The 13,007-nt window shown below is 48.6% G+C and overlaps 2 protein-coding genes across 4 annotated transcripts in view; one reads left to right on the top strand and one right to left on the bottom strand.

Annotated features, from left to right (window-relative positions):
• The window catches only part of LOC142776207 (uncharacterized), a 66,996-nt gene extending 55,368 nt beyond the window's left edge, over nucleotides 1-11,628 (bottom strand). Inside the window, exon 1 of the mRNA XM_075879439.1 lies at nucleotides 11,265-11,628. Within this exon, the coding sequence (XP_075735554.1) occupies nucleotides 11,265-11,566 (302 nt within the window). The 5' untranslated portion in view covers nucleotides 11,567-11,628. The remainder of the gene's footprint in view (nucleotides 1-11,264) is intronic.
• LOC119161333 (protocadherin Fat 3) overlaps nucleotides 1-13,007 on the top strand; it is a 353,600-nt gene that overhangs the window by 219,844 nt on the left and 120,749 nt on the right. The gene's annotated exons all lie outside the window — the stretch shown is intronic.

Below are 13,007 nucleotides of genomic sequence, written 5' to 3'. Positions count from 1 at the left end.
GGTTTCAGAGGAAAAATCTCGTCTATGGAGTAAAAGTTACGTCCTTAACAACTCGATTTGTTCCTCTAGAGAGATCATTCTAATGACATCAGAAGTTAAATTGCGTTTGTTGTGATGAAAAATGTGTGATGACCGATCAGGTCCAAAAACTGTTAAGAAACCATGAAGACTCGTTCCCAGCCAAAATGGAATAGCCCAGACAACTCCATACGCCGACGTTCGTTCTAGCAATTGTGTGATGTTAACTGCGCGCACGTATGAGCTACATTCGGCCTTTCGCATTCGCTTTCCTTTTTAGCGGCTACCGCAGTGACTCGTATGCTTCCATGTTCACGAATTAGTGCATTTTGTGTCACAAGGTTCGATAAAATACCTTACCCGGTTCTCACACAGTAATTAGGAAATTTTCTGCTGGTATCAGCCCGTGGAGATGCCTGAGCAAACACTTCGAATCGTGTTTGCCGGTCGTGACGTTCCATAACTGGACCCGCAAAAACCAAGTCTGCACTGAACCTGTTGTACGAACGCTGACCATCAAGCATGAGGAGTGCATAAGATCAAGCGCTCTATCTGCATCTTAAAACATTTTTAATTTGACTGCTTCCAAAATTAAATATGATCAGCGGAAACCCGATAGCTGATTTTCAGCTGCACGGTGAGTTTGCACATGGTCACTTCACTTCATAGTCGTGCTAGGCTATCTTTGTCATACAGTGTCATCAAACAGACCCCTTGATATTCACCCTATACAGAGCCAGACACTCTAATGCGATTGTGTGAGTCAAAATGATGCCCAGCTCTTGCATATATCTACATCCATCATCGAAAGTGTGGTCAACGCGCGATAGTTAATATTAAGATAGAAGCAGAGACAGCAGAAAATCTTGAACTCCTTCACGTATACCCACCTTCAATCATAGTCGTGCGTGATAGCCTCATAGGGTTATTCATTAGGGTTATTCAGTAGATGCCAGGGCGGAGGCAAAGTTGCGCACCAGACTGAAGTGTAGGCACGAGCATTATTACCTTGATGGCGTATTTACATGACTTCATTAGTAACCAACCTAATACAATGCCAACAGATTAGCTAAGAAGACTACGTGCCTATCACGCTCCACCGACTAAAGTGCCATTGTTCTAATGATGCTGCAGACAGTTGGCAGTATAGAGTATGGTTGAACCTCTCCGTGGACAGGTTCCAGTGTGGAGATTTACGATACGTTTCTACACTTTTTCACGTCGTTCACAGTCGACCAAGTAATGGAGACATCATGTGGAGGTTTCAATTCTTATTAAGTTAAGAGGACAAAAAAATGTGTGTGTGTGTGTGTGGGGGGGGGGGGGGTCGCGATCTACAGCTTTCAAAATTGTGGGTCTTCGGGCTTGTTGGTTATGGACAGTCGACTATTTGCGGCACGAAAAACAAATAAATAAAAAATATTGACACAGCCAGTACACTGAACGACACACGTATGTCGTCAATCGAAGATCTCGGGCAACGCCTCCTCTAGAAAGGTGCCTGCAACTTGAGCCGAAAAACTGGTTGCCTGCCCTCTCCTATTCTATTCTCCTCCGCTTTCTCAAACAGTGTCGGCTGCGAGCGCTCGCTGCGGCAACCGCTTTAAACATTGCTGACATTGGCGAGATTAAAGCAATCTCTACTGCTGTCTCGCAGGCAACACGGTCGTGTCTTTGCGATGTCGTCACTTTCTAATTCAGCGGGTGTAGTAGTGCCGGCTACGAGTGGTCCTTGCGTAGAAAGCACTGAACTACGACCAACCTCCCGTCCTCATGGGAAAGCTTGCGACATCGCAGGCATCTTTCTAGAGGAGACGTTGTCTCGGGAATTGCACAGCCATGTTGACACCTGCTTAGGTAGATAAAAAGCACAAGCGCTCATCTCATGACAATCCAGTGACATCACTGTTTGGATTCAATGCAATCCGTCATAACAATTTCCATAAGTATCCGAAATAATCTAGTTCACTCGTATGCTTACACCGTATATTCAATACAACAAACTTCCGTTATTAACACTGGGATTCACCTTATCGAGTTTTTCCGGCACTCCCCTTGCGTCTAACCATGGCTAACGCCTACTAGACTGTCCAATGTTGCTCTCAACTTCGCTCTCCAAACGGCGGGTGATGCTGTAATGAGCTTAACTCGGAATACTTATTAGAACCTTCACAAGTATCCGCCAAGTCAGCGCGGCGCAAGCAGGAAATTCTATTTCTGTCTTGGTCCGGGAGGTTCATCATTGCGTGTTGATCTTTATGGGCTCAGCGAAGAGGGCAGTTCCAGTCAGCTCTAGCCATCCGTTCTTTTGTTCTCCGTGGCCCATCCTAGATCGGCCGGCATCCGGCAGGAGAGGAGCCCCGCAGTTAGCCGCTGTAATACGTGCCTAATTTCCGGTGCTCTCCCCGGCGCAAAGCTTATGGCACTTCCGGGAGCAGTTAGGCTTCGCACCCGCTCTCCAGCAGCACCAGCTCGCTCGCAGAGCTCCTTTTGCGGAACGTGCACAGCGAGGTCGGAGGAAAGTGAAGTCTGGGCGCGCCTTTCGTTCGACGCCACTTTTCAACCACGCGCCGCTAATACAGTGAACCAGAAGAAGGGGCGGGTGTTTCTCTTGTTTTTTTTTTTTTTCGTTGTACCCTCTCTTGCGGTGAGGTCATTGAAACGGTGGCGTTGGCGGGGCACGTTGCAGCGTTCTCAGCGCAGCCCGAACTTAGCGGCCGGATGCTGCCGCCAATGGCCGCCACCGGATAACTGCCTCTTTGCCTCTCGAGAAACTGGAATGTATTTACTAATTGCCGGAGTTTAACGATCTGGGCCTCGCTTCTGCGCCGCGTCTCCCGGGATTCGCCGTGTTGGTCGGGGCCACAGGGATGAGAGTCGGGGTCGAGGCTTTTCGCTCGCGCCGGTGGCTTCTCTGCTACGCTTCTTCTTCTGCAGCGCACGGGTGCCATACGTGCGTTGCTGCGGTCGTTCCGGGAATTTGCGCTGAGGCACGGCTACCGTTACCGCTTCGCCCACTCGGCTGACTATAACCGCGCGGCGATTATACCGGAGCCCGGCAAGACCTCGGCGCGCTTTACGCGAGGGGCTGGAGAAGCAGTTTTGCAGAAGTCATTCTGTGCCAAGTGTGCATAATGCTTGTGTAGCAATGTTTTTTTTTGTTTGTTTCTCGTTCTCGCGAGCTCAGAACGCATTTTATCTACATTTATTTTTCTTTCAAAAGCATCGTGGAGTCAAATTGTATACGAGTGTAAACCGAGTGCGCAATAAATTCTGATTAGCCTAAACAAGGTGTCCCCGCGTTCTCCGTGGGCGGCAATGCCCGCCTTCACGCTTCTTTCCTTTTTTTCTTACATCATAGCCTGGTTAGAAGGTGTAAGCATGGCTCTCGCTCTGCGCACGTATCGTGCATCTTCGTTAGCATTGTTCCAGCCACATAGGTGCGCGTCGTTTGCTGGCGCGCTTGTATGGGGACACATGCAGTGTCGTTTCGTCGGCCTCAGAACGGCGGCAAAGCTAGACACCTGGCGTGCTTACCGACATCGCGGTTACTAAGCGCAAGCACAGGCCGTTACGTTAAGCGGCAGCCCGAGTTTACGTTCCGCGCACTCAAGCAAAACAACGCAACACTGAGGCGTCGCGCTCCGGAGAGTCCCAGATGCCGCGGCGCGAAGCGGCTCTATCATAGCGACAACTATGTGAGGGCAAATGTTGTATCACGGTCCTCGTTGCTGCGCGAGAGTGAACGAGAGCGCACCGAGATCTTCCGCGGCGTCGTTCAAGGCAGCCCATGCAGCTCTCTTGCTTTCTCCAGTGTGAAAAAAAATCAACCTTCGTGTTCTTCCGCGCGTCTTGGAAACGAACACGCGCGTAGTTTCACGGGTGTGTGTATAGCAAAATGTCCCGTTATTTTATGGCGCCAGCCTGTACCGACTGTCGCTATTTTTACCACCCACGACTGCGCCTTCCTGGTCGTCTTTGTGCGCGATATAGGTTCGCACTGTGCCGTAGCAATGAACCGCATGGGGCATTTTTTCTTTTTTTCCCTACCGAAACAATGAGGTCGCCACCTCTCAAGAGGGCTGCTTTGTTTCCTATCCAGTCCTACGTGTACTTTCTGTTACATAGCGCCTTTGCGGCGGATCGTGCGACGCTTCTTCATGTTAAATGAAGCGAAAGAAGCTTCAATAACGCACGCGATTGGTGCAGTGGATCTTTCTTTCTTTCTTTCTTTCTTTCTTTCTTTCCGTCCGTCCGTCCGTCCGTCTGTCTGTCTGTCTGTCTGTCCGTCCGTCTGTCTGTCTGCATGTCTGTCTGTATGTCTGTCCATCCGTCTGTCTGTCTGTCTGTTTGTCTGTCCGTCCGTCCGTCCGTCCGTCTGTCTGTCTTTCCTTTTTTTCTCTTTCTTTCTTCCTTTCTTTCTTTCTTCCTTTCTTTCTTTCTTTATATCTTTATTTATTTATTCACTTTTCGTGTTACCGTCGCAACATGTGCTGTGTGAAGATGTCATTACATCCCCTCCCTCTGCTGCCGTATACCAACGTGCAATCTTCAATGCAGAGTGGTTCTCAGAGCGCGCCCGTCTAACCATCCTGCGGCCGCGCATCTCGGGGGGAACTTATGTTGATTTCTCCGGTACACCCTAGTGTGCACGTGGTGCCGCGCTTGTGATACGCGACTGCTCACGTTCCAGCGAGGGCCCACTCGCGTGCTCTCCCCGTCAGTGGCGTCCATGATTTGCACGCGTGGGCCGGGACACAATGCGCTTCGTCGGTAATATTTTTTTTTTTTTCACCAACTTGCGCCACGCAGCGAACGCCCAATCGTCGACGCCACGCTCCAAGATGAGCCGCGAAAGGAACAATGGCTCATTACCATCGCACCTGCATCGACGGATTCAAAGATGGCTGGGCCGAGGGTCATTAATCAAGCGTCAAGTGGCGCACGTAAACACAGGCGCCTGACCCGTGCGCAGCCGGCGCAGTGATCCATGAGCACTTACTACTTAAAGGATCAGGGGGAAGGGGAAAGGTAGATTGAGGAGAGCGCCGTAATTGAAGCGGCTCGTCTAATTTGAGATCAATCGAACAGGAATCCCATACCTCGCTGTGAGCCAATATCTGCAAAGCCAAATAACGCGCTCCCTCCTGCTCGCCCGTGATGAGAATCTGATGGAAGATTTTCGTGGACGACCTTGTTTCGCTCGTCGTTCGAGTGTTTCGCGAGCGAAAGAAGCGTGCGACTGCACCGGCGTTGGCCTGGTAACTGACTGCTACCACTTATAATAATAATTATTTATTTACTTACAAAATACTGCAGGCCCATTTAAGGGCTCCAGCAGAAGGGGCAAGATCATGACATTGCACACAGGTGTAAAACAGGAAGAACAATAAAAAAGACATCATATACAAAAGATACAAAAACATAGGTCATGGTCAATAAATACCGCTCAAGTGCCTCTACAGAGCTGGTTAACAATTGAGGTAGGCAGTTTCATATATATATATATATATATATATATATATATATATATATATATATATATATATATATATATATATATATATATATATATATATATATATATATATATATAGGCAGTGACACTCCGCGGTGCAAGGGCCAATAGCGAACCTTAGACGCGGCGACGTCAGGTTGCGCTATCGGCTCAATCTCATATATAGCGCCAACGTTCGCAATAGCAACAAACGAAGCACCCAAGAAGAGCCGTCATATTTGTGTCCCCCGCAAATCTAATGAAAAAAAAAAGAAGGAAGAAAGCGAAAGACGAGCAATAAGTCGTAGCGAATCAAAACGACGATTGTACATGGGCGGCCAGAATCCAGCGTAACTCACTCCCCTTTCGCGCCACGGTCGCCGCTCGTCTTCCGCAAGAGAATCCTTCGTTAGGCACGCATTGACCCGTTACCCCTCCTCCCGCGTATTTCTCCCTTCTCCCCTTACAAAGTCACTTCGTCTTTTTTCTTCTCCTCTCACATCGGAGAGGCTTGGCCACTGGGAGCAACGCGAAGGAAAACACAACAAGTAGTGTCAGGTGGCGGAAGGAGTTAATATTTGTCCCCGCAGCGCGGCTGCCCATTCATCTTCGTCGGTGGAAGCAGGTATACCTCGTATCCACGCGCCGCGTCCCATTGTTTTGGACGCTTTTAATACCTTCCCCCGAAGGATCGCTCGCCCATAAACGACGGAGAAGCGCGCAGTTCGTTGCGGTGCGGACCGAAGCGCTGATATGAGGCGGCAGATCGCCGCGTCAGCTTCGCAGCCTCGCGAGGCGTAGCAAGGGTTGCCTCAGCTTGTGAGCGCGATGCTGCAGCGTCTATATATATATATATATATATATATATATATATATATATATATATATATATATATATATATATATATATATATATATATATATATATATATATATATATATAATACACTCAGAGCTCTCGTCATCTACGTAGACCGCCGGCGGGTGGTTGGTTGCCTTGATCAGTCGGTCGGCGTTTGTTCGGGTGTTTGGGAAACGGGAGGGGGGGGGGGCAGGAACGTAAATCCCGGTGCACCAAGGAGAAAAGCCGTCCATTTTGTTTGCGCTTTGCCACCTCCTGCTGGTCATTCCCGCATCTCCGCCCTCTCCGGCTGCCCTCCCTGACGCTGCAGCCGCGCTGCTTGTGCACGGCCGTATAACGCGAGATATACCCGTAAATTACTCCTTTACGGCTAACGCGCCTGTTTTTTTGTTTATGGTCCCTGGTTGTCCTCCTTTCTCCTTCCTCCCGCGGTGCTTCTGAGCGTTGGTTCCACTGCACACGCTGGCCGACGGCGAAAAAAACGAAAATACTGCCCACGGGTGGTCAATCCCGAAGAAATGGCCCAATGGCTCGCCTCAAGTTGGCAGCTATATAGCCTCCTTAGGCTCTTCTCTTTGCTGATAGTCTCACGCGTGCCTGCTTCCATTTTTTATCTATTTTTTTTCGGCACGTAGGAGCCATAGCTCGACTCGAAAACTTTTATGGATTTGATAGCTCTTCGCGCCGTGCGAAAACACTCCCGACGCTGGAACGAGCGTGCCATGGCCAGCGGGCAACTTCACGCTTTCCTCTTCGTCACTTTTCCCGCTTTGCTTCGTCTTTTTCTCGTGTTCCCGTCGGCGAATGAGCACACCTGTATTGTTTACGCACCCCGTGCACTTTGTCTTTCTTTTCTTTTTTTTTTCTTTTTAAATCCCCTTATCACGAAACGTCTTGTGTTGAGAAACTCACGCGGCGTTTACTGCCGATAAAACACGGATTTCATATCGTTCTCGTTGGCGGTGCGACGTGTAGACACGCTACTCTTAACCCAGGGGCCTTCTGATCCCCATTTTCGCTACCGCATCGAAGAAGGAGAACCGATGAAGTAAAAGCAGTTGATAATTTTACGAAGAAGGGCACCGCATCAACGAGCGTCCAGGAGATGTGCAACACTTATACGTCTATGCATATATATACACACAGGTTGGCCGATTCCTGTGTTCCATAGGGCATCTTCGATATAAGACAGGAGTCACTGCAACCGGCTCCAAACGTACGCAAAGTGCGGGTATTTGAGGCGCAGCAGGCGAACGCATCAATGCTCGACGTAGAGTAAGATTCCTCCACTTCGGTGCGACGATCAAGTGCACATTTCCACAAAGGAATTAACACAAACTGTATGAAAGCGATGGCACAGCGGCAAGTATGAAAGCAAACTGACTCGGTACAGGATTATCGGTGATGGCTTGGTTAAGGGCAAGTTCTCTCGTGGTACATGTCTCGCCTCTGCCCCATTGTCCCAATACTCTTCTGCTGTTCGTTGCTATTTCTTCATGTATGTATATACCTTCGCAGTCCAGAGGGTCCCGCGACAGCGCTCGTTCGCTTGGTCTAGCGGCCAGGCACCAAGGCCCTGAAGATTGTACGGTCTCTCACTCGGCCTGTTCCGTGGCTCCCGATCAATATAGCGAGCAAAGAAAGATCACCGCGAGTGCTTGTTTGGTCTTGCTTTCCGGGCGCTTCTTGTAGAAATGGCGTGCTGCCTCACAGCTGCATTGGTAGTGCGCGCGGGAGGCCTTCTCCCCTTGCGTGGGTATGCAGGGGCACGCGCCGCTGGCGCGGGGGATGTTAGCAACGCCTGACGCTGACAGCGTCACTCGCAGCATCCCCGTCGACGCTGTAGCGTTGTTGTCCTTAGTTTTCCGCCTCGATCACCGCCGACACGGGTCTTTGGTCGCACGGGCCGAGTAAACGTATAGGCTGTCCGCGGCTGCACACGCATGGAAACCGACCATCTTCTTGCCGAGCCACCAGGGTGATGAGATAAGAACTGCTCACAGAACGCAAAGAAAAAAAGCAAGCCCCGGAGCGTAGCATGCTGGGAAGACCCTGTACGACGCTTCTGCCGTTCTTCTACGCTTCTTCTTTATAGAGATACGCCTCCGCATCGAGCCCGTGCATGGCTGCCCTTCTTTCGACTCGACAACCCAATCTGGGTTTTCTTTTTGCGGCCGCTTTCCTCGACTATGCGGAGGAGACCTTCTTCCTCCGCCGGTGGGCATGCCCGACTGTCGCCGCCTTCGTTCTTCTATGTTGACGGTGGCCAACAATATTGGGACCAGGAGGCGTATTTGGCCGCCCTCTTCGCCCCTGCTCTCGCATGGCTCTCTTTCTGGTTCCTGAGGTCATACAATCTTGCTACTGACGCTTTTTTCTTTCTGTCCTCCGTCTGATCTCCATGACTCACTTACATGATTAGTACGGGGGAGACTAGTATTCATGGTCTGCACCAAAAGAAACCTTTCGTTATGATTCCCTCACTTCGAGAGGCTCTTTGTGGCCCTTATCTCCTAAAATTTCCTTTTTCTCATTAGATGTTGATTTCTTGGCTGTGAACCGGGTCTATACGGATCTGCGTCTAATAAAAAAAAAAGAAACAAGACACAAAGTCAAGCAGCATGGTCCACATAGTGGAACCAAACCGTATACATATAAGGATATAATTATTTCATATCTCGGTTGAGGTAATTGAAAAGGGTGTGTTTGTGTTGTTACGCAGTTCCGTAAGTATAGAATGGAATGGGATTTGTGGACTGAAGGGCGCTGGTCTGCTGGCTAAATCAACACGCTGAAAAACTCGCTGGCATTGTTCCAGTATCCAAAGGTGGACGAGTCGGCACGACACGAAAACAGTCTTCCGTTGTTCGGTTTATCTGCATAACACGAGAGAACCGAATTGCACTCCTGCAGAGTCATTGAGGAATACTTTTAACTAGTGAAATATGTCCGAAAATTGGTAATAACGTGATGGTGATAATGTAATGCGTCTACCCCTTTCAACTGCGTCACTCATAAATGCCCCGATTGCGACGTTTTCATTTATGTCGAAAATTAGCCGGTGCGTGCTATCGCTAATTACGACACTGAAAACAGTGGACTCGGCGATTCGCCACAGTTGCGAATCAAAAACGAGCATTTAGTGAAACAAAAAACAGAAAGATTCATACATATCATTGTCTTACTGACCATTTTCAAGCTGGGGCAATTATTGTTTTTGTTTATCTTTTGCAGCACCTCCATAATTGCTACCATAAAACAGTGGCTGCTTAGCGCGAACCGACTAAATAAAGAGAGAGAAGAAATGCGGTTTAGTTAAGTAAGGTTTAGTGGCGCAAGCACGACTCGGACAGTGACATGAGCCAGTCGCGGAGGGAAAAAGTAAGCTGCTCAATGCAGCGTACGCCGAAGTGCTTAAAGCTTATTGCTAAAATATATCTCTCTTTTCGCTTGTTTATTCGCCCTCCTTGTTTCGTTCTTCCACACTACGTGGCCCTAGTTCTATGAGTATAGTAAAGACATTATGAACCGGTTATCCTAACAACAAGCACACTTCCCTCTCACCACCTCGCCCCCTTCTATATCTTTTTCACAAAATGCATACGTGGCATAGCAAAGCACGACTCAGAATTTGGACGTCGCTCATTACGATCTCACTTCATTGTCGTATAACTTTGCTAATTCGCAAACTTCACAGACTAAAAAGTTAAAAGTGTACGCTAGCGAACTTGTGGTCGATCTATAAGAGCAAAGTTTGATGTACAAACAAAGTGACGAAATAAATAAGGTTAATTTTATTTATTCTTTATTTATTTACACAAGTGTTCCTATTAGTCATTTGCAAAGTTTCTGCAATTTTATTTGTACTCTTTCGAACATCTCTCTTCATGGGCACGTAGTTATTGAGTATAGTGTGTGCTGCTGCCACAAGTTTGTTATTCAGCACAATATTAGGGTGATAATCATTCGAAGAAGAAACAATCTTTCGTTTCACAAAAATCTCTTGTGACCGACACAAGAAGTGCGTTGCCTCTTTTGCTCTGGCCCCTCTCGCAGTGGTGCGTAGTCGGTCGTATAACTTAGAGCCTGGGGAAAAAAAATGTTAGTACTGGGTCTATATTAAACCGTGTAGCCCCCGTGGGCGCTTCTTCTGCACTGCTGGTTCTTGGATCGGTATATTTTCGGTAGTGATCCTTAAATAATCTAGCTTGAATTAGAGAAATCACACTCCAGAAAACCACTTCAGAAAGCGCTTTACCGTAAGTGTCTACACGCATCTGAATTTCAAGGAAACATACTAGGCAGGTTTAGAATAGCTCACCGCGAGCCCTTGCGGTGTGGTCGCTGCCACTGCGCATGCGTCGAAACGTGAGTGAGGTCACGTTCGCGGACCGCACGCAGAAAATCCCAAATCGCGTGCGGCGATCGCGGCCCGCATGTGGCCTGCAAGCGCTGGTTTCGAGGCTACGGTGTCACTGCGATCGTGCGTTGCGGTTTGCAGCAGGGAAAACGCTATTCTAAAACTGATATGGTGCCCGCTACGCCCGCAAACGGTCTTATAAAAATGCCCACTATGTTAAGGTGCTGACCGCAATGAAGGGGCAGGAACACCGACAAGAGAATAACCGATGTACTAAGTAATGCGACAGCATTCATTCCAATTTGATCAACCAAGTGAACAGAATACAACAAGTCTGCGGCGCTGCCAATAGAAAAATGTTTACCGACCCTGAAGGAAAAACGCCTGTTTTGAACTTACTGACACTTGCGTTTATTAATTTAATGCCAGGGCTTACGCCAACAAGTCAGAAGCACACATGACACCTTTATTTTAGAGCGTAAACGGAACATGGGGGAGATAGAAATATGTAGTACGGACACACGTACCTTCGGGTCACGAAGAAAACGAATGCCGACGTCAGCTTGATGAATGACATGCTCCCACGTTGTTCTTTGGTTGTCCTTAGGAAACTAGAACAATCGCATCTTCGGTCCCTTTGCCACGACAATTCGCAACGCAGCATCGCCCAACCGTTCGGATTTGCAGCCGCACATATTGCGTATATCAAGTGCGCAAAGCGCATCACATATCCACGTTGCAGTTCACAGACACAGAAAAGGACGGTCTTCTCGAGTCGCCAACAAGCACCAGCAAACCACAAAAACGTTCGTCGGGCTTGACAATCCATGTCTGTCGAACGACGAGAGCAAGTGTAGGCACGTCTGTGCAGCGAAACATACCGGTCAAACAGAGTGACGTCAGAGCCCTTGGCAGACACAGTGAACAGGCCTGAAATTATCTAGGTGGCATTGCCTATAGACAGGCTTACGCTCGATCGCGGACAGCGGTGGCGTCTGCCCAACATGCTGCTCAACTGCACATGCTGCCCGCATGTGTCAGTTGCATCGCGCTGTGAAGTGTTTTTGAGTCGCGATAGTTTTATTTAGGGTGTTATTGTAACCCCCCCCCCCCAAAAAAAAAAAGCGGAAAAAGGCACTCGCAGTTGTGTCTCAGTATTACTTACCATGGTAGCACAGCACGCAAAGTGCTGTGCCGCTGAATTCGGTGGCACGAGCTCGATCACCGGACACGGCGGTGGAATTTAAATAGGGCTTTATAAATGCAAAATAACAACCACGTGCTAACATTTAGGAGCAATTTAAAGAACGCCTAGTGGTGAAAACGAATCCCGAAGTCCTTATACTACAGCGTCTCATCACTCATCATATCGTGGTTTTAGTAGAAGTCGACCGACTTCAAGTGCACCCTGGTAACCACATTGCTATTGTGATAAGTTTCACGATGTGCAGTTTTATAGCACATGGCTTTTTCCTTCACCAGCCGAAAAGAAAACTGAGCACGCTTATGACGCCTTTGGCGGTGCGCTTTGAACATTGCAGCCTGCAGCACACGCGATTGCTCTTGTATTTTTTTGCGTATTATTGAAGCTGAAAGGTTCCACGACCTTTCACAAACGAAATCTATCGTGCTTCAGTTTTCGCACGCGCCAGAAGTTGTGGGACACAACAACGACGAAGCACGACTGGCACGTTGTCGCCAGGCAAATTTTTGTTCTATCACCGCATCACGGCTTTCGCCGGTAGCCGCATGGCGACGCCACCGTAGCTGAAAGTTTGGAATAAGCGCTTGTTATCCGCTATAGGCTAAAGTTGTCGTTGTAACCCTCTTGCAGCGAAGATAAGTAATCTTGTTTTCACCAGCTGGCACAGTAAACACATGGATATAGCGGATCTCCTAGCGCGACATCTAAACGTGAGCCAACACTGGAGGAAAGCATGCCATAGTAGCCGGACGATCACCATAGTGGTTCTCCAGTCCATTTGCTCCCGGCAAAAAATGATTGCCACCTGGTAGCGGTAAAAACTGTTGTAAGACTCAGGCTGCAGCGGTCCCCGTTTACAGCTTGCTGTCATAATAACGGGTATACGCCAAATGTCTTGCGTCCACGCCGGCTTGTTGCGCGAACGTGTGCGATATTTTCGGTAAATGCCGAGTTGTATGGGGTGCACACTATATATGCACGGTGCCTTTCATCTTCAAGCCTCCGTTCCGCACGCCTTTTCTTGAATGAGCCACAGCGATGACTACGTTTGCCGAGGAAAGTCACA

Source organism: Rhipicephalus microplus, chromosome X, assembly GCF_043290135.1.
Source record: "Rhipicephalus microplus isolate Deutch F79 chromosome X, USDA_Rmic, whole genome shotgun sequence".
NCBI classification, from domain to species: Eukaryota; Metazoa; Arthropoda; class Arachnida; order Ixodida; family Ixodidae; genus Rhipicephalus; species Rhipicephalus microplus.
Note: the sequence above shows the minus strand (reverse complement) of the source record. Positions and strands in the feature narration are given on the sequence as shown.